This window comes from Phalacrocorax carbo, chromosome 3, assembly GCF_963921805.1.
Source record: "Phalacrocorax carbo chromosome 3, bPhaCar2.1, whole genome shotgun sequence".
Classification (NCBI taxonomy): Eukaryota; Metazoa; Chordata; class Aves; order Suliformes; family Phalacrocoracidae; genus Phalacrocorax; species Phalacrocorax carbo.
This window is the reverse complement of record NC_087515.1, coordinates 29,394,231-29,413,497: the sequence shown is the minus strand read 5'-3', so window position 1 is coordinate 29,413,497 and position 19,267 is coordinate 29,394,231. Positions and strand designations below refer to the sequence as shown.

At 43.7% G+C, this 19,267-nt stretch overlaps 1 protein-coding gene and 1 non-coding gene across 2 annotated transcripts; one reads left to right on the top strand and one right to left on the bottom strand.

Annotated features, from left to right (window-relative positions):
• Nucleotides 1-1,215: 1,215 nt before the first annotated feature.
• Nucleotides 1,216-17,770, top strand: HHIPL2 (HHIP like 2). The gene is made up of 9 exons (XM_009513968.2): nt 1,216-1,657; nt 6,869-7,521; nt 8,504-8,647; nt 9,003-9,334; nt 10,788-10,914; nt 11,285-11,430; nt 12,999-13,080; nt 16,182-16,264; nt 17,066-17,770. Exons 1-9 carry the CDS (start codon nt 1,274-1,276, stop codon nt 17,395-17,397), a joined length of 2,283 nt encoding a protein of 760 aa, XP_009512263.1. The 5' UTR covers nt 1,216-1,273; the 3' UTR covers nt 17,398-17,770.
• Nucleotides 17,771-18,809: 1,039 nt separating this feature from the next.
• TRNAT-UGU (transfer RNA threonine (anticodon UGU)) lies at nt 18,810-18,882 on the bottom strand. The gene has a single exon. It is a non-coding gene; the product is annotated as a tRNA-Thr (tRNA).
• Nucleotides 18,883-19,267: the final 385 nt, after the last annotated feature.

Genomic DNA, 19,267 nt, shown 5'->3' with positions numbered 1-19,267 from the left:
ATCACGAGGAGAGGAGGAGGAAGAGGAAGAACTTGTACAAGAAATGGCAACTACCTGATCCCTATCCTTGAGTGAGCTGCAAGATATGCAAAAAGATTTTGGCTGTCATTCAGGTGAGCACATTGTCACCTGGCTGTTCCAATGCTGGGATAACAGGGCCAGCAGTCTGGAATTAGAAGGGAAGGAAGCCAAACAACTGGGATCCCTTTCTAGGGAAGGGGGTATTGACAAAGCAATTGGAAAAGGGACACAAAAGCCCTCAGCCTCTGGAGGAGACTCCTGTCTGGTATGAGAGAAGGGTATCGCTTCAAGGAAGATATTGTATATCGCCTGGGAAAATGGATGACTATGGAGAAAGGTATCCAGTACCTGGGGGAACTAGCCTTTTGGTGAACTGATAAAGGAGCTTGGCTGTGATTAAAGTGCTCTTGGTCCGCTTATGGAAGGGTGGAGTTAGGGAAGTGTCATTCTTGGAAACGCAGGCAGAGTACAATGTGTACAAACACAGTCCACCTGCATGCACAGCTGATGCTGTAATTTCACTAGATGGAGGGCGTGCTCATGCTTTTTTCACCAGACGGGAAAGTGGGCAAAAATCTTGTGCGTCTTTAAATCAGTTTAATGTCAGCTGGGATCAAAACCACTCAAATCAATTAGCTTAAGTACAGGGTTACCAGAGAATACTACAGTCGACTTCAGGTTGTGCTGGTGCCTTAAATGTGTATTTTCTCTTTCACTCTTTCTGAATTTCTTCTTATTTTCACCTTGAACATATACATGGATTTGTGGGTAACAGCAATCTCTCTAAAAATTAATCCTGAAATTACTTGTACCTATGGTTAACAGCTGCCTTAATTTGGTTGTATTTTATGACCCCTGTTCAGCCTTTATGAAATCAGACCCAAGTTTGGTGCATTTTAAAAGCTGAGCAAAATGGTAGTTAACAATTGAAAATTATTCACTTGAAAAGATTATCAGGTTCTGTATGTAGGTATCATATTTAATTTTTTAATCTTATTCATATTTCTTGGTGAAGGATTTCTCAGCCAATTTAAACTAAGATGTAGGGATTAGATTTGTGAGTGCTTCTAGGGGCATGAGAAATGTCCAGAGGGGAGGGTTCATCTATGTGACGTGTGAAATACCAAAGAGGCAGCCTGGAGGGTTTTCTCTCCTGCCAAGTAGTAAACTTCAGAGAGAAGAAGGGAGAGAGAATGTAAGCAAACTGAGTGAATGCTGAGCTCTGTAGCTGGCAATTAATAAAACAGAGAGGATGAATGAATCATGCCATGAAGAAGCCCAGGATGTCTATACATTTGACATCAGGAAATCTACACTGAAGGAAGTGAATGCTTGCATGTGCACTGGAAGGAGCAGCACCAGCTCTGGGGTTTCCTTTTCTTGCCCACATGTCTTTCTTTGCCTCTCCTTGTTATGCCTGATAGGCAGTCTGCTGGGGCATCCTCAGTGTCTGGATTACGGGCCACCTTTCCAGCCCCCTTTTCACTTGGAGTTCTGCTCTGCCTATGAAAATTTTGGCTGCTGTGACCAGGAGAGAGACAACAGCATTGCAGCAAAATACTGGGACATCATGGATTATTTTGATCCCCAGGGGCGGAAGCTGTGTGGAACATATATCAAAGATATCCTGTGTCAGGTAGGGCAGAAAAATAGTATCCGTATCCTCTGCTTTGGGCTGACTTGTGGGTCAGTTGTGGTTCTGATAGCCTCTTACAGCAACACAGCTAGCTATGAAAAGAGCTGTGGGAGCAGGGAAAAAGTGGGCTGATGGAGTAATGGTACCTAATCCGCAGCATGCATTTTTGCAAAGTGCTTTGCGTAAGGTGCATCACGTTGTGGTATCTGGCAACATATAATGACATTTGCTAGCAATAATGATTTATGAAAGCATTGCCCAACTTGGATTATGATGGAAATCCTGCTGCGCTGCTAATTTTTTCATAATGAAGGGGAGAGTTACAAATCAATACTTATTTTCTGCTTGCAGCTACAAGGTGCTGGATTACAAATTCTACAGCATCAAATGATATGGGAAATATCATGCAAAGTGTTCCTGAACCCCAAGAAGGATGTGTTTTGATTGTGTACCTGCTGAGGATGCTCCACATGGTGTGTTTGTTAAAGTAGAATAAAATTTAGCAGGCAGTGGTTTCACACAGCTGCTGCAGGGTCCCGAGGCTTCAGTCACTGCATTTTCATCAGCTCTGTATCCCTGCTGTTCACCTGGCTCACAGAAACAGCTACTGTGCAGTGAGAAAAGACCAAAGGCACTGTTCTTCCTGAGCTCCCCTGCCTCCCTATAATTAAAGGGCAGGACTGACCTGCCTTTTCAACAACTGTTAGTCATGCACGGTTGGGCTTGCTGCATGCCAAAACATAAAGCAGCCAAAAGGCACAGTCTTACTAAGAACGTGTAAAATGCTTTTAGGTAATGTTTCCTTATCCCTAAAATATTATCTCTGTACAAAAACATTTCCAATCATTTTGGATGCTGGCAGGATTCTGGCATCTGCTTGGGGTGAGGGGGAGGACACCCTTTCAGCACCAGTGGTATCAGTGTTGCTTGTCACTTTACAGTTGTTAAACCAGAAAAAGATGTGTTGTAGGTTCTAGCAGAACCACCGGTGTTGGTGTTACGAAGATTTTCTACATGTTGCAGGTAGAAAAGCCACTAGAAAATGTCTATTGCCTCTTCGGTCGCTCATTCTGTGGGGCATAATTTATTTTTGCATTTGTTGTAAGTGTATTTTTAGCAAGAAAACCAAATCACTCTATATATTGTCTTACAGATTTTCAAAGTAATAAGCTATTACTCTCTTCATATCTTTCTAGAGTAAGATTGCTGTTAAATCTGTGGAGAGGAGCTTGTGATTGTTATTTGTTGTTCTTCCTGTTTGAGTTGGTGACAACCATGGAAATAAGGTTGGGTTCCCTGGCAAATATTATTTGGCTGTTGAATTAGTAGAAGAGCAAAGATCTACCAATGTCGCTTTGCTGGGTCAAATTCTTACTGATGATCTCATGTGGAAAGGATGGAAAATTGAGATCTCCACCTCCACAGTATCCTGGTAACTTGTAGTCTCACTACCCATGAAATGTTGACATGTACTTAGTGCTGCATTGAAGACAAAAAGACAGATGTGTGCACATGATCAGGATACGTAATTGTCCCAAGTGCTTATTTCTGCTGCGTATGGCAGAACTTCAGATAAGCTGCTGCCAGTAACAAGTGCTTTTATTGATATTATTTGTATGGAACTTGGGACACAAAGATTAGACTCGGAAGCAGTGGTAGACAATGTTAATAGCTTTTGTTTTTTAAACAAAACAAATTTTAAGTTTCAAGGTGTAGGTGCTTATTGATAAACCTGAATTAGTAATAGCTGCTCTAATTTAGCAAAAACAGCATTATTTCACGTCTTTGGGGTGATCAGAGCCTTAGTGATGCGTTCTAACAAAGCAGCTCATTCAGTAAGGTGTTCCTTCAGTGCCAGAACCAGCAGACAGGAAAAAACAGACAATTTTTTTCCCCCTAGCCTTTCTGGTGTGGTAATGAGTGGTGTGCTGAGTGTTACACAGAGGAAGATGGTTTGGGTGACTGCAGCAGTCTCGCTGGAGTCCAAGGAGGATGCCCTGGAGTGTACCTTACTTTGGGAGTGGAGCTGTGTGTTTCTTAACAGATAGAAGACAATTAGATGGGGATATGTTCTGGGTCATGGATTTCCCACTGTCACTCTAAGCCACATATATTTCTCTTGAAAACTAACAGGCTAGAAGAGGCTTCTAAAGCAATCTGGCTTCACTGGTAGAGCTTCTTCAGTCGGCATCTGGCAAGATCTGGGTCTGGTTTTGCTAGCCACACTTGTTCTAAGCATTTGTAGGTTTAGAGTCTGACCCGAAGCTGAGCTGTTCTAGGGTTTAGCTTAAAAACTGAACGTGAAACTCTGACAACTGCCTGTAATGTTCTTGATGAGGTCTTGAGCAAGTTGAATGGCTATAAAAATTTCCTGGATGCAAACCTTGCTATATGCACAAGAACAGCTGTTTGGCTGCTGTCTGCGACAATGTTTCTCTATTCAGAAGACTGCTGCAGGACACGATTAAAAGGCCCATTAAACCTTTTTCAAGCTGATTGAAAGCTCTGATATTAGCATGGGATAGGAGCTAGTGCAGGGAAAGCAATGTACTTTAAGCCTATTTTAACCTGAGGCCTGACTTGATTGCTGACTGCACTCTCTTTTTGCAGAGAAACTATTAAAAAAGCACCAAAGAATTATCAACATGATCTTAGCAGCTTCTGCTTCTTCCGCTCTATAAAGCAATGGTATTAATTGTATTGTTTCATGCACATTTGAGTGAAATGAAAGCAAACAACCAACAGCGGCTGCAAGGCCACCTAATCCTGGGAGTTTATGTAGATTCTGAGGAATGGCCTCCATCTTGTAGGTCTTGCTGGGTCTGTGTGCTGCAGGTGTTGTTTGCCAGGCAAACACTGTGTGGGAAGCCCAACGGCTGGAAAAGCATGGCAGCTGCTGAGGGGCTGTGCTTGTTTAGGAGGATGAACTGTAGGAGACCCTTATGCTGCAGACTGTTGGCAGAACAGAGTTGATGGAGCTCAGAGGTGGTGACAGTATGTCTTGTTTTGGAGGAAGCTGGTTTTTTCTTTTCTCAGATTGCTGCTCTGGGAGCTGGACTCCGTTCCCCCTTACTGAGAGAAATTAAAAATGTTTTTCAAAGGTGTTAATACAGTAATCACTTCAGAACAGAATTGAGAGGAGCTTTAGACTGCAAGCGACTTGTGCACAACAGAGTAGTGAGCCAGCTGCCGCTGTGTGTTAGTGGGAATGAGGGAGCTTCCCAGGACTCAAAATGCAATGCAGATCATGCTCTGTCTACTCTCCCCCACCTTTCCTTGGTGTCACCTCATCCAGCTGTCACCTCTCCTTGTCTCCTAGTCACTTGAGATCAGCACCATATTTTGTAAAAACTATGATATAACTAGAAACACAACATATTCAGGGGTGTACGAGTGTACTGGTGAAAGTGGAGAGGCTAAGCAATGGTTAATGGATGCAGTAAGCATCAGGAGAGGAACGTGTCAGCCAAGTGTTGTTGAATGCCTGCGCCAAAGCTGTTCCGCTTCAAGAAGGTGAGAACAGAAAGCCAGTTACCTGAAGCTTTGGCTTCTGGGGCTGGCACTCAGGGCCCAATGGTGACCTTCCTCCTTCTGGAAAAACAGTAAACATGGGAAAAATGGTGTTCTGCCATCTAGGGTTGGGGTCAGGCTGCAAGGACAGCCCTGGGGGACTTGGATCCCCTTTGCAGGCTGGAGGCTTATGATTTGGGAAGAGGAGAGGTTCCATACAGATGTGACACAAAAGCAACAGAAACCAGCTCATTCTGTGCAGCTTGATAACCAGATGGCAGCAATGAAAAGTGAGAAACTTACTACACCATTCAAGAGTTGAGAGGGCTTTACTACTTACAAGTCATATCTGTTCTTAGCACAGCCAAAAGCCCTCACGTTCTTCTGTGAGCAAAGTTAAGTTTGCTATGCTAAGTTTGGAATGAGGGTCTGGAGCCTTCACATTAAATATCCTGGAAAGGCTTCTATTTGCACCAAAAAAAAAAGTCAGTGCTTGTATAACTGCACTAGACTTGTTTAATGAATTTTGTTGAATGAAACAAACTTGTTTAATGAGGCAGAAAAAACCCCTAATGTAGTAGGTCTTCATTCTTTGACTGTTTATGCATTACCTTCCTACATATGTGCTCAATAAAAACTCTGGATAGACTGTTTCAGGCTGTTGGCATAAAAAAACAGCAAAATAATCTTTCTGCAGAATTTAGTTTCTTCTGTTTTAACTTCTGCAATTTTGTGCAGAATAGAGGTGGAATTTTAATGGAAATATTTTATATTTCTAAAATTCTGGCCCAGAATTTTTGCAAGATGAGGAGTTTAAATTTAGGTACAAATTCAAACACAATGCGTGATTTTCAGTATTTAACCTAGATTTTGCACATCTAAAAACTTAACCAGATTGGAAGAGACATAATTTTAGATACATAACACTTGAAAATGTTGCCTGTAGTGCTTTTTCCTGAAGATCACATATAGAGTCATGGTAGCTACATGAATTACATAAAATGATATCTACTTATTTGAAACTGTTTTAAATCTCAACTACAGTCTGTTCAGTGATACTATGCATGCAAGAACGTGGTCAAAGTTGTACGGTATCAGGCCAAAGGTTAACTTAGCCTGTACATTTAACCAATGCACCTCTTTAGCATCTACAATTTCTTCTGGTAGAGTTTAATCTCCTTTTGATGTGAAAGATGTGTCCAGATTTGGGACTGCTGGTCGGGAGGGCTGTGAAGTATGAAGGCTAACGTTCTCCATAGTGCAGAGGGTTGCTGCAGTGAGGGAGTTAACAAGTTCTTCTATCAATCTGTTAAGAACAGGTTACAAAGTACCTAGTTCAAAATCTAGCAGGGGAAGCTAAGAGGGATTTCTAAAAGCAAAGGTAAGAAGATATTGCAAAAAGAAATGGCCTGTCACTTAAAAACTTCTCATAGTGGAGAATCCACAGCTTCCATAGACATGCTTCTGTTGGCAGCTGATTGCTTTGGTAAAGGGAACAATTACTGAGCTCTGTGCAATCCTAGCTCGCTACTGACCCTTTAGCAATATTGAGTGACTTTCCACTACTCCACTTCAAAGATAACTAATGTTCTCTGCCTTACCAATTTTTTATTTTATTAACTGATTTGCTTCCATGAGTGTGTCTTGGCTTCTCCTGGAGGTGTGTACACAGCCAAATATTTAGTTTCTTTTACTTTCTAGGAATGTTCTCCATATGCTGCACATCTCTATGATGCAGAAAACCCTCAGACACCCCTAAGAAACCTCCCAGGACTTTGTTTTGACTACTGCTCTGAGTTTTACTTCAACTGCCGCTCTGCCATCAGCCTGCTGACGAGCGATAAGCACATCCAAGAATGCTGCAAGACAAACAAGACACGCTTTTGCAATCTCCTTCACCTACACGATGAGGACTACTGCTTCCCCAACGTGCTGAAGAATACAGCCCTCAACCGCAACCTGGGCTCGGTGGTGGAGGACCGCAAAGGCTGCCTCCAGCTCTGTCTGATTGAGGTTGCCAACGGCCTGAGGAACCCAGTACTCATGGTCCATGCGAATGACCATACCCACCGCATGTTTGTAGCTGAGCAGGTGGGCGTGATCTGGGTCTACCTGCCTGATGGCAGCCGGCTGGAGGAGCCCTTTCTGGATATTAAAAGTATAGTGCTGGCTACACCATGGATAGGGGATGAGAGAGGCTTTCTGGGGATGGCTTTCCACCCCAAGTACAAGTACAATGGGAAGTTATATATCTATTACTCATACATGGATAAGAACCGAGTGGAAAAGATCAGGATCAGCGAATTGAAGGTTTTGGCATCTGATGCCAACAAAGCTGATCCACGCTCTGAAAGGTAAAGTTCATGTTGAATGCTACTGTATGCCACGATGAGAAATTATTTTTCTCTGTCCTTCCCCCTTGTAGAACATATGCACTCCCAGTTGCCCTGGTTCAGGTGTGTGACTGGCCTGCTATGAAGATACCAGAGACAGGTTGGCTCAAGGTCACACTGCAAACTAGAAACAACTGAAAAGAGGACCCAGGATCTAGGCTTCCAGGTCATCTTCTCTCTCCATCTTTTACTCTTGTCTTCTAAAGAGCAGTAATAACCTTAAGCCTATTGTGGAATTGAGATCTGCCCTAACAATGTTTTGTACTGGAGGAGAACAGGCATGCTTCATTACAGTACTGCACATTCATTTGATCTGATATGTGTGTACCTGCCCTGTTCCCTCGCCAAGAAAAAAAGCTAATTCTTGGTTATGAAGAATTATTTGTTAATAGTGGACTTATTTTCTCTAGAGTTTCACAATCACTGTAAGATGCTTCTGAAGCCCTCAAGTTCAACAACTGTTTCTCATATAAGAAAGCAGAACCCACCTGCTGCAATCAAAGCTTAAAGGGCAACAAGTGTTCCCTGCAGACAAACACGTTATGTATTTGCAGTTGTGTTTTCAGGTGAGCTGTGATACTCCTGTGCTCACGGTGGTGGGCCAGCTCTGTAGCATAAGAGGTGCTAATGCAGTGCAGGTGAGAGCTGTAGTGCATGGGGCAGTGGTAGTGCTGTGTGGCTCCTGAGAAACACCTTTCCTCAAGGGATGTTGTACTGAAAGGAGCTCTGCTGTAAGGCAGGCAGATGGCCTTATGCTGCAGGCTCACAGAAAATAGGATGGAGCTCAGCACCGCATTTGACAAAGCGGACAGCTCTGTACAGCTGGGAAATCTTGCTTTCTTCTGTAGAACAAGTGATGTAATCTTTCTGCAGCCTACCTGAATGTTCAGTCCTTCCTAGTAGCCACATGTGGACTTATTTCTCTCTCTTTTTTTTTTTTTAGGAATCTTCTGGAGCTTGAGGAACCAGCTGCAAATCATAACGGTGGGCAGCTGCTCTTTGGTGTAGATGGCTATATGTATCTATTCACAGGGGATGGAGGGAAAGCTGGAGACCCTTTTGGGAAATTTGGGAATGCTCAGAACAAGTAAGTAGGAGGGCAGGTAAAAGCTTTGATATTGTTCACCAAGATACAAGGTTTGGAAATGAGACAAGGTGAAAGAATAAAGCAAGAGTGCTTCCTGAAAGTGTTTGTGCATCTGCAAGTTTGTCCAATGCAGTATTTCAAAAATTAAAATTTTATATTTTGAAAGCTGAGGGAACCCAAGTTGTTAAGAGAGGGAAGAGCCTTCTGTGACTTGAGCAGGTTGCAAGACATACCAGGCACGGGTTTATTTCTTTTGGATGTATAACTTTTCCTTTGGAAAGGGGGAAGAGGAAGAGAGTTGCTTGTGTCTTCAGTTGGCTTCATGCGTGTTTTTTTTTTCTGTCATCCCCTTTAGGAGCATTTTGTTGGGCAAAGTCTTGAGGATTGATGTGGATGGAAAAAGTCCAGATGGAAAGCCTTATCGCATCCCTCCTGATAATCCATTTGTGTCTGATCCCAAGGCCTGCCCTGAGGTTTATGCTTACGGGGTCAGGAATATGTGGCGCTGTGCAGTTGATAGAGGGGACCCTGTCACAAAAAGAGGAAGAGGGAGGATATTCTGTGGAGATGTTGGGCAGAACAGGTTTGAAGAAATCGACATCATTGTTAAAGGAGGGAACTATGGCTGGAGAGCAAAGGAGGGATTTGAATGCTACGACACAAAGCTTTGTCACAATTCCTCTTTGGGTAAGGAAGAAGTTTCTTACAGAAGATTATTATACATGTGTATTTCAGTGGACTATTGTGCTATTTTTCCAGTGAAGATAAATAATCTAGTGTTGTGTTAAATGGAGATTGTTTACTTCCTAAGAGCAGAAATCCCTTCTCCCCAGCCCTGTGGTGTTGGTATGAAATGAAGCCCTGCTTACTCAGGGAATTCACGGCCATACACTGCACTGGGCAAGGTGTTTAGGGTCAAGGCCTATGGCTTTTGCAGACAGACAAGGGCATTCCCAGTGAAGTCAGTAAAGCATTGGATTGGGTTTAAGTACAAAAGCAACATTGTGTTTTCTTCAGAAGCTCTGAACCATGTCTGTGGCTAAGGAGAGTGAACCAGGCTGATGCTGAAATGCTGAAACAGGTCCTGTGGAAGAGGCAGTGTGTCATAGCAAGTAGGGTGCTGCAGCAGAACACCCAAAAGCTATGCTCTGGGTTTGACTGTGGGTGTGATGGACAAACTAACTTGCCGCCTTCAAAAAAGAGTAGATATTGGTGGTCTTTGTAAAGATCTTTGGAAAGCCTTATAGAAGAACTATGTGGTATTATAACGTTCTTCATGCGCTTTCTTCCAACAGCTTAGTGTCAAGCTCATGTAGATGTTTCTGAAACAGTTGTATGAGCAGGCAAGTGCAGTGTGTGTGTTATCAACATTTCTCCTCAGCTATGGTGGCACCCATATGGCTCTCAAGTTTTTTGGTTTGGTTGTTTTTTTTTAATGGCCCAATCCTCAATTGACAACAAAACTGAATTAGATTTTGCTGTGTTTTTAATGAATTGCATTTGTGATCTTTATCCTCATCATTAAAGACAAGCTACTTGATCTGGGAGGGAAAAAAAAGTGAGGACAAGACTAAAATTTTGTGGGATCTGATATTCAACCCACAAAAGGGCTGAATTCAATTCTAATATTGCTAGAGGCAAAGCCTTTATTTTATAAGTCTTGTAACGTAAAATGGACGTAGCACGCTTATACATGTTCTGTGCTGAGAATGCCAGCAAACCCTATGAAGAGGTTCAGTTATCTTGCAATTGTTTGATCTTATTCCTTTCTCTAAAAATACTGGAATCTGTAAAGACAATCTCTGCTAAAATGATTGGTGTAATCACGAACCTGTAAGATACTTCCTGCAGGCTGATGCCTTTCTGCATTGCTCGCTTGATGCAGAGAATCTTGGTCCTATGTGTTATGGAAGCTCATCACAACTAAGCCTTGATAAACAACTACACAGGTTGTTCCTTAAAGCCCTTGGGTCTGTTTTGTCGTAAATTACTTGATTCCCACTGAAATTTAACTATGCTGTTTGTTCAACTGTACTGGTCCTTCTAGTAATTTTTGTGCCTGTTGGTGCCATTGAGCAATCACTTTTTGATACTTCCTGGATGTAAACTTTCTCACTTTTTATTCTTCTGTATTTAACAGATGACATTCTTCCAATATTTGCATATGGCCGCAATATGGGGAAGTCAGTCACTGGAGGTTATGTATACAGAGGATGTGAATCGCCCAACTTGAATGGCCTTTATATTTTTGGTGATTTCATGAATGGGTGAGACTAATTGTTTTCTTTGCAGGTCCCATTCTGTACCCACGTTTGCCTTATTTGGGCAAATAAGCTTATCAGAGCATCCTAAAACCTTTTGAGCTGCAGTAAATGAGAATCTCAGATGTCTGTGTATTAGATTAAGTGCTGTGTTTGTCTATTATATCAACATCTTGGTTGGAATCTAAACTTCCTCCAAGTTAGAGTACTTAGGATAGGTTTGCTTTTGTTCAGGTTATTTTTTCAAAAGACAACCATTAAAGCCAGTCAACAGTCAGGGTCCTCACTGATATTTTTTTTTCGCTAATGCATGATTTTGACAGGAAGTAATTGTGATAATGGAAACATAAAACACAGGGTTTTGTTTTTCATCTAGTCGACTTATGGCTTTACAGGAAGATGACAAGACAAATAAGTGGAAGAAGCAAGATATCTGCATTGGCAGCACACGAGCGTGTGCGTTCCCTGGAATGGTCAGTTCTTACAGCAAATTCATCATCTCATTTGCTGAGGATGAAGCAGGTAGGTATTGTACTAGCCATACCTTTACTGGGAACTACTGTTCTGTGTTGTAGGGCAAACATGTGAAATTATGTTGCTCCTCACATGTTACTAGAGAGCAGGCACTGCAAAACAGGGGTGTGGCTATCTCAGTATGGCAGGTAGGGTTGGTATGTGGTTCAGAGAGGTCTCCTCCCTGTGAGGCTATTGCAGATCGGCTTGATGGGAGAGCTCAGGAGGCAGATCCTCATGTGAACTTGCAGCCTGAATGCTCCAGGTTCTCTAAAGAGTTTGAACTCCTGTTTGTTCCAGCCTTTCCCCATCCTTTTGTTGTTTGTTTATGCTGTTTCATTAACAAAAGGACTATATCAATGCAGTTCTTCCATTGTAACAGCTCATCCTCGCTTGAGTTCTTACAGCTTGTCTGAATTTCCCCCGCTTCATTAGTATAAATTCCTCAGTCTTATTCATGACAACAGAACTTCACACTGTGGATTATAGACCAAGGCTTTATCTGGGGATGAGCAAAGCCACCCATTTTAAAATACAGTGGAAATGTCTCAGTGCATAGGATTATTGCTATGGTTACGATGACCATATCTCTCACGAAGGTGAAAGTACCAATGCATGCTTTTGTTCACTGTCGTATGGTCTCCTGACAGAGAGCTATGTAACTGGTAACAAAAAGTGTCTGCAAGTTTTTTGAGAACACAGATGTGCTTTAGTGACCTCTGATGCTTCACGATTCAGCAGAGAAGGAGATTTGCTTGTAATGAAGAGATCCTAGATCATCTAGCTAGCATATTGTGTCAAAGACGCAGGGAGATGCAGGATTTGTTGTGAAATATGTACAATTTTTAACTGCTCTAACATGTGGAGTGAGTGGGTGTTAAACGTCTCTTCTACTAGTTGTTCTTTTAGAAACCAATATGGTGTCTTCATGTAACTTTAAAGGACAACAACAATTTTGCTTCTGCAAACTACACAAATTTGCATGGATATTGTTCTACTGGGTGCTGAAGGGAAGGTACGAGGAGTAGTTGCTGTCCTCAGCAACCATACAGGAAAAAGAAACTTCTGCCTTCCAAGGATTAGCTAATTAACTCTTGTTGGATTTGGCTTGCTGGTTTGTTTTTTTTTTTTTAAGGTACAACTGTGAGATGGCTAAATATCTGTTGTGTGGTCTTCCCCTTTATTTGTAGCTTCTGGCTGCTTCTTTGGTAAAAACAAGTTTTTTTAAAAATACGTATTTATATAGAGGAAAGTAACCTTTTGGAGGGCCACTGACATGAGGCGATGAAGGTTCTGCTCAGGCGCACTGTGCTCAGTTGAGAGCTGCTGGTTCTATGTGGAACCCAGCTGCAACTAAGAGATCACTTGGTGTCTCTGGGGAGTCCACCTGCGCAGGCAAGGGTGGGACCAAAGCCCACTTCTTGAAAGTAAGACATGACTGAGAGAGTTACTGAAGGGATTTTCTTTCCTGACCATGTGAATTAGTGAAAAGCCAGGAAAAAGAGCGAAATGGAGAACTGGGATTCAGCTTGGGCACTTGAATCTGCAACTGGTTTTCTGTTTTCATTTCTGTTTAGGTGAGCTGTATTTTATGTCTACTGCATATCCCAGTGCCTATGCACCACATGGATCACTCTACAAGTTCATTGATCCTGCAAGGTTAGTAATTAAAGATGTTTTTCCTTGCCAAAATCTTCTATAATCAGCATACGTTCTCCAGCTATCACAGTAGAAAGAATGCAAAGTACTACTGGTACGTAATCTCACTGACCTCCACATGCAGTCCTTGGTTTTTGTTCACCCAGTGTACATCTGGTTCAACTTTAATCAGTTTTAGTGAACTTATTTCTCGCTCATCATATTTGTGCACCCAGAAATAGACAGAGTTCTGATACCTTAAAGGTCTGGGACAGTAAGGATCAAAATAATGTCTCCTTGGTTGCATATCTGAAGTGGTGTTTTAAAATTATGATCCATATCCTTCAGGCTCATGACATCAAATACCTACGATGCCCTTTCATATAAATAAATTGCAGTCTACAGTTTAGTTTTCTTCACAAAGAAGAGTGAAACCTGGTGTTTCATGCAGTGTTCAAATAATAATTGGAGCCTGAGCTTGAGTTCTTCCAAGCAAAATGTTTTTTTCCCCATTAAGCAGTTATCCCTGCTAAAGTCTGTTTTTACAATGATAAGCATGCTTATGTAATTGTTTTTTCCTCCGAAGCTTTTGGATTTTGCTAAAAAGCATTAAATGAGTTTCAAATCACCTTGTGAAGTAGATACAGTACTAATGTGTCTGTGCTGTTGCTGAGATCTCAGACACTAACAAAATGAAGAAAACATGTTTTCTTGGGAAGTTAAATCCAAAGCCTGATAGTTAACTCAGGCTCTGTACCAACGTGATGGGAATAGGAACTTGAGTCTTTTACTTGAGGAGACTCCTGCCTTTAACAACTTACTGTCTGCCAGGAAGCCTTTGAACTACATTAACTGTGGCTAACCAAAATGTAACATTTTCAACTAAAATAAAAATAATAATTGTAAACTAGGATAAACATAAAGAGCTTGAGTATGCTCAATTTCACAAAAATAAAAAAGCCCTGCAGTCCCCATGCCACTCCCTAATGCACCATGATGAATATCAGGATGATAAATCTTCTCTTTCCCACTGTAAAGGGAGAAACGCAGCGTTCTGTTTCACAAGCAGCCTGTGGGAGCCTTTCCAGGAGGCTTGCCTGCCTGAGGACTGGTGTGCAGTAATGCGCTGTGCTATGATGACTTCATGGGGGCAGCAAGCCCCTGCCAGGAGTGTGATGGTTTCACTGCTCAAAATGGCTTTCTGGAAAGAAGCCAGCTCTTCCCTGTGCTTTCGGAGTTTCACATCCATCCCTTCTAGAGCAGGACAAAGCACTTATTCCCTTGGCCCTCTGGAATTTATTCCTGTGTTTTCTGGTTCCCCTTGTTTACCTTAGCCCAGATGCTGCTCTGCTGAGCTTTGCCCTTGTCTGTTTGCTTAAGCATTTTGCAAATTTGTCTGGGGCGTGCAAAGCACTGACTGCTCCTCTGGTGTTTGAGCTTGCTTGATCCTGGAGAAGAGTCCTAACGCTTCCAGATCCTGGGTTGTACTCTAGCCTTCTCCCAGTTGTATCGTGAGCAGAGGTTTTTCCTTTCTCCTTTGCATTTTAATGCTGTCTATAGGATCCTTCTGTTTCTGTCTTGCTGTGAGCGGTGGCTGGGATAACTGGCTCCTCTGATGGGTGCAGTCCCAGTTTGTCCAGCCCAGACGCTCTCTGCTTCCTGCACTTCAGCAAGCATGCGGGCAAGGGCAGCAAGCCACTCAAAAGACTGCTTCAAAACATCAGCAAGGCCACTGCCATCTACCTGATGGCACCTCAGACTTCCCTAGAAACACCCCAGGAAAACTGATGGCAGCAGAGCCCTGTGTCCCCTACTTCAGCTTGCCTTTCCAGCAGCACTCTTGGAGACAGCAGAGTGGCTGGTGTGCCTCTGTCTGGATCGGCACCAAATCTCCTCAGTCAAGAGTGGAGAGAAGAGGTGTTTGAAAGTGCTTTAAAAGTTAGAGAGGAGAGACGGGGGAAAAAAACCACCACAACAACGCCCCAAAAACCACAAACGATCAAAAAAACCAACCCACAAGTGATGCCAACAACCCTGCTTTAGTAACCTTTTTATTTTAATTGAAATGTTATGGAGGAAGCACTTGGCTGTTGTCCCTGTCTGAAGGTGAATGCTAATCACAAGAAAATGTGATGCCTTAGGTCATGCTTTGCTTTGCTCTGTGCTGTCAAGTGTGCCAAATTGGAAGAGCCCGTTCTTCTTTGTCCTACAGCAGTTCCCTTGCTGGGTAACAGAAAACACAGGTCGGTCTGTCTGTCTGCTCTTCTTTGTACACCCCTTCCTGTCATTTAACATGTGACAGCTTTACCTCAGGGAAAATGTGCTTTTCTTTTTTTTGGGCGCTTTTGTACTGCGGGAAGTTGTCAGGGAACAGCAGGAGAGGAATGCACCTAAGTTTTCTTTGCAGTTGTTGTTTACTCCTTCCTTTCTCACCCCTCTTGCCCCAGCACTGTTGTGTCCAAACCAGACCCTTTTGAAGGTCATGCTAACTTCTGGGGGGCTGCGTGGGCACATTCTGCTGCATGTACAGAGATCCTTATGCCACACCATGAGTGAGTGAAAGCACTGTCGCTGACAAGCCTTATGTGCATGAATGAGAATTCACTTCAAGGTGGGATGTGTGAGCCGGTATTGGTGAGGACAACCGAAAGTGACTCATAGTCTGAAGTTTAACCAATGCATCCACCAGGCTTCTAGAAACAGCATTGTGCTGTGCCTCGAGTAGCAGGACATGTAACTGAACATGCCTAATTGTCACCCTTGAATTCAGTGGTGGGCTACAAGTTCATGCAGGCAGGCCAGCATCCCACACACAAACAAACCAGCTGTCAATGTTGGATAAAGACAGTCCAGACTACCTGATGGCAGAAAGTTGACCAGAAGGGTGGTAGAAGAGTATCTGCAGTCTTCCAGCTGCTATTGCTATTCAGACAGGAATTTTATGGCTTGCAGCCCTGAGTTAGGCTTTTAAATTCCACCTACGTTGCACTCCAGTTGCCTAAAGTGCTTTCATGCCTCTTCTAGCAGAGGCAAATGACAACAGGGGATTGACATATGCCTCTGCAATAAATAAACTTCCTTAACAAACTCTGATGTCTGCATATGGCTTTCTGTTTTTCAAGGAGAGCTCCACCGGGGAAGTGTAATTACAAGCCTGTTCCAGTGAAAACAAAGAGTGAACGGATATCATTTGTTCCACGTGCAAGTAAGTTGTTAGGCTTTCATTTTACCGAGAAACAAAACATAACCATCTTACAGGCATGTGATTGAAATCCTTAGCAGTCTTAAAAACTAAAGCACTGAGCAGGAGCAATCTTGAAGTTACGTTATTGCATTTAATTTGTGCTTCTGTTTTCTACTAAATGCTATGCCTTTTCTTAATCCTGGTCTCTGATTTTTTTTTTTTCCCCTAAGTGTTGCCAAGTAATAGCGTAAATGCCATCAGTTCCCTTCTGATGCCCTTTGTTTCAGGCATTGGATTTGGTCTGGGAAGTTGTGAGTGCTTGTCCCTGACTCTTTGACAAGCTCCTTGAGTCAAATAATCCCCTCCCTGCAAACCTAGGGGAGTCAATCTTCCTTTCTCCTGGCCTTTTTCTGTCCTATGTCCCATGCAGGTAGGGCAGGGGGTACATCTTATTATTGAGTAGAAACAGTGTTTAGCAAGTTGAGGTTATCTCGTCTGGAATTTCCAGATATTAGTGTAACATGAAAAATTCATGTTGTTAAGTCTGCTGAAGAAGTGTGCAAGGTTTCATTGTATTCTGTCTGGACTTATTTTCCTTCAATATACATTCGTCACTTCTAAAATTAAACAAATTTTATTTCCAAGAAACCCAAGGTTCTTTTGATGGAAGAAAAGAGGTTTATATAGTGTGTATTTCTTTGTTCAGATTGTCAGCTATTTTTCTTAACTGTAGCTCTAATAGGACTGATAGAAACCCTTATCTCTGAATTAGCCTTTTGCCTTAAAGCAGGGATGCTGAACCATGTTAATTACTTTCCTCAGAGACGGTCCTTGAGCTGCTTAATGAACCTTCAACACCCAAGCCTCCAAAAAAATCTTCTGCCCCCACTGCAGCCATCCCAACAAAAGCATCAACAGTGAAACCAGCTCCATCTGGTAAAAGGAGACAGAAAATCAAAGCTGAGGCTAAACCTCACAAGCCAAAGCAGGAAGAGAAGGTTGCACACATTTCCAGAACTACACAAGCACCACCTTTGCCAAAAAAGAGCTCCCACCTAACCAGAACCAAGAAGCTTCTTCCAAAGAAAGCAGCACTAGCTAAGGAAAAATTGAAAAAGAGGAGGAAGGAGAGTAGATTAAGAAGCAGTTTTTGAAGCTCAGTGGTGTCCCAGAAAAAGCAAGTCATGTGTAAGATGGTGGAAAAGAATGTTTTGAATAGGGACCAAATAAGAGAATAAGCTGGCTTGCTATGCCAGTGCTCCCAGGTGTGCCTCTATAACTGTCAGTGTTAGCAGTCTCTGTATCTGTTCTGTCAAACCTTAACAGCACCAGCCTCACTATTAGTAACTTTCTTTGCAAATGCTGCTGTGATGTCCTTTTCTGACATAAGTAGTTATGAGGGTCTCTGATGGACATTTACTGGTGAGATTTGGCTCTCTATGACTGTGTAATAAATCAAAGTGCCTCAAACTTTCAGGGCTTGCATCTTTTATCCAAGAATATGAAATAAACATGTCAATGACTTCACTTTTCTTTTTGTCCTTTAACTGAAATGTAGTGAAAAGTGTACTTTAAGAGTGGCTGTCTTTCAGACAATGAAAAGAGATTTTTTTTTTTTTTAAAAGCAGTATTTTTTCAAGGTATGGATCACCCGCAGCTTCCCAAGGGTTCAGTAGGGGCTGGAAATATTCAGTAAATCTTGAAAACAAACAAAATCAAAGCAACAGAAACCAAGTGTCCCTCAAAAATCCTAGTTACAGCTGAGTAGTTGCATCAAGCCATCATCTGGCTTCTAGCCAAACATAGAATCATAGAATATCTCAAGTTGGAAGGGACCCATAAGGACCATTGAGTCCAACTCCCCTGCTCCTTGTGGGACTACCTAAAACTAAACCATATGGTTAAGAGCTTCATCCAGATGTTGCTTGCACTCAGACAGGTTCGATTTTGCCCTTCCAGAGAGCACCTCCTGGCTAGCAGGTAAGGGCTGGGGCCGGGGTTACTGGCTGCAGCTCTCCCTGGCTGAGGTGCTTGTTCTTCCCTGGGAGCAGCACCAGTGGTTCAGAGCTGAACTGGTGGGGTGCTGGGCCCGCTGCCACCCTGGCAGCAGGGGTGCTCCTTCTTACACTGAGCACGCTGTGAAATTAATCTTCAAGGGGGTGCTGCAAGGAGAACGGGGAGAGCAAGGCGCGTGGGGTTGCGTTATCTGCGGTGGAACTGGGGCCGCAGCGAACCTCAGATGCTCTTTTCCAGTGAACTGGATTTATTTGCATAGCAGAGCCACGCCCTGGCTTAGACTCCCACCCTTGGCCGGAGAGGGAGCCAAAGTAAATGACGTTATTTTGCATTTTGAACGTTACGTTTGTCTCCTACCGCCACCGTCTGGACGTGCCGTTTCGGGAAGCAAGAAGCAGCGCCCTATTGCCGCAGCTGTGGCTTTCGGCGGGCGGGGAAAGACCCCTCCCCTCCGGCCACATCGCCCGCGGAGCGAAACTCCCCGCGTGGTCGGGGGAAGGAAAAGAAGAGAGGAAATAAAAAAAGAGGCGGGGGACGAAAAAGTCCGGGAAGGCCCCAGCGAGGATCGAACTCGCGACCCCTGGTTTACAAGACCAGTGCTCTAACCACTGAGCTATGGAGCCACCTATCAATTCCACCCCTGCCGACGGCTTCTGTCCGTCGCCCGGCCGCCTTCCCCGCGCCACCGCCCGGCTGCGGGGGACCGGGGGCTCCGGCCGCGGGGCTCCGCTCCCCGGGTCGAGGCGTCCCCCGGCGGCGGGGGGCTCCTCGGCCGCGCCTCAGGCCCCAGCGGTGAAAGTAACCCGGCTGCGGCAGCACCCGGGCGGGAAGCCGCCGCTCGCCCCGCGTCCCGCCGGGGCCCGCCTCGCCCTGGCCTCCCCTCTCCCCCCGCCCCGGGTTTTTTTCTATCTTGGCGCGAGCCAAGGCGAAGCTGTGGAAACCCCGCGCGGGTTTCCTCAGCGCCGTGCAGCGGAGGGCCCCGCCGGGCCTCCAGCCCCTCGGGTCTGT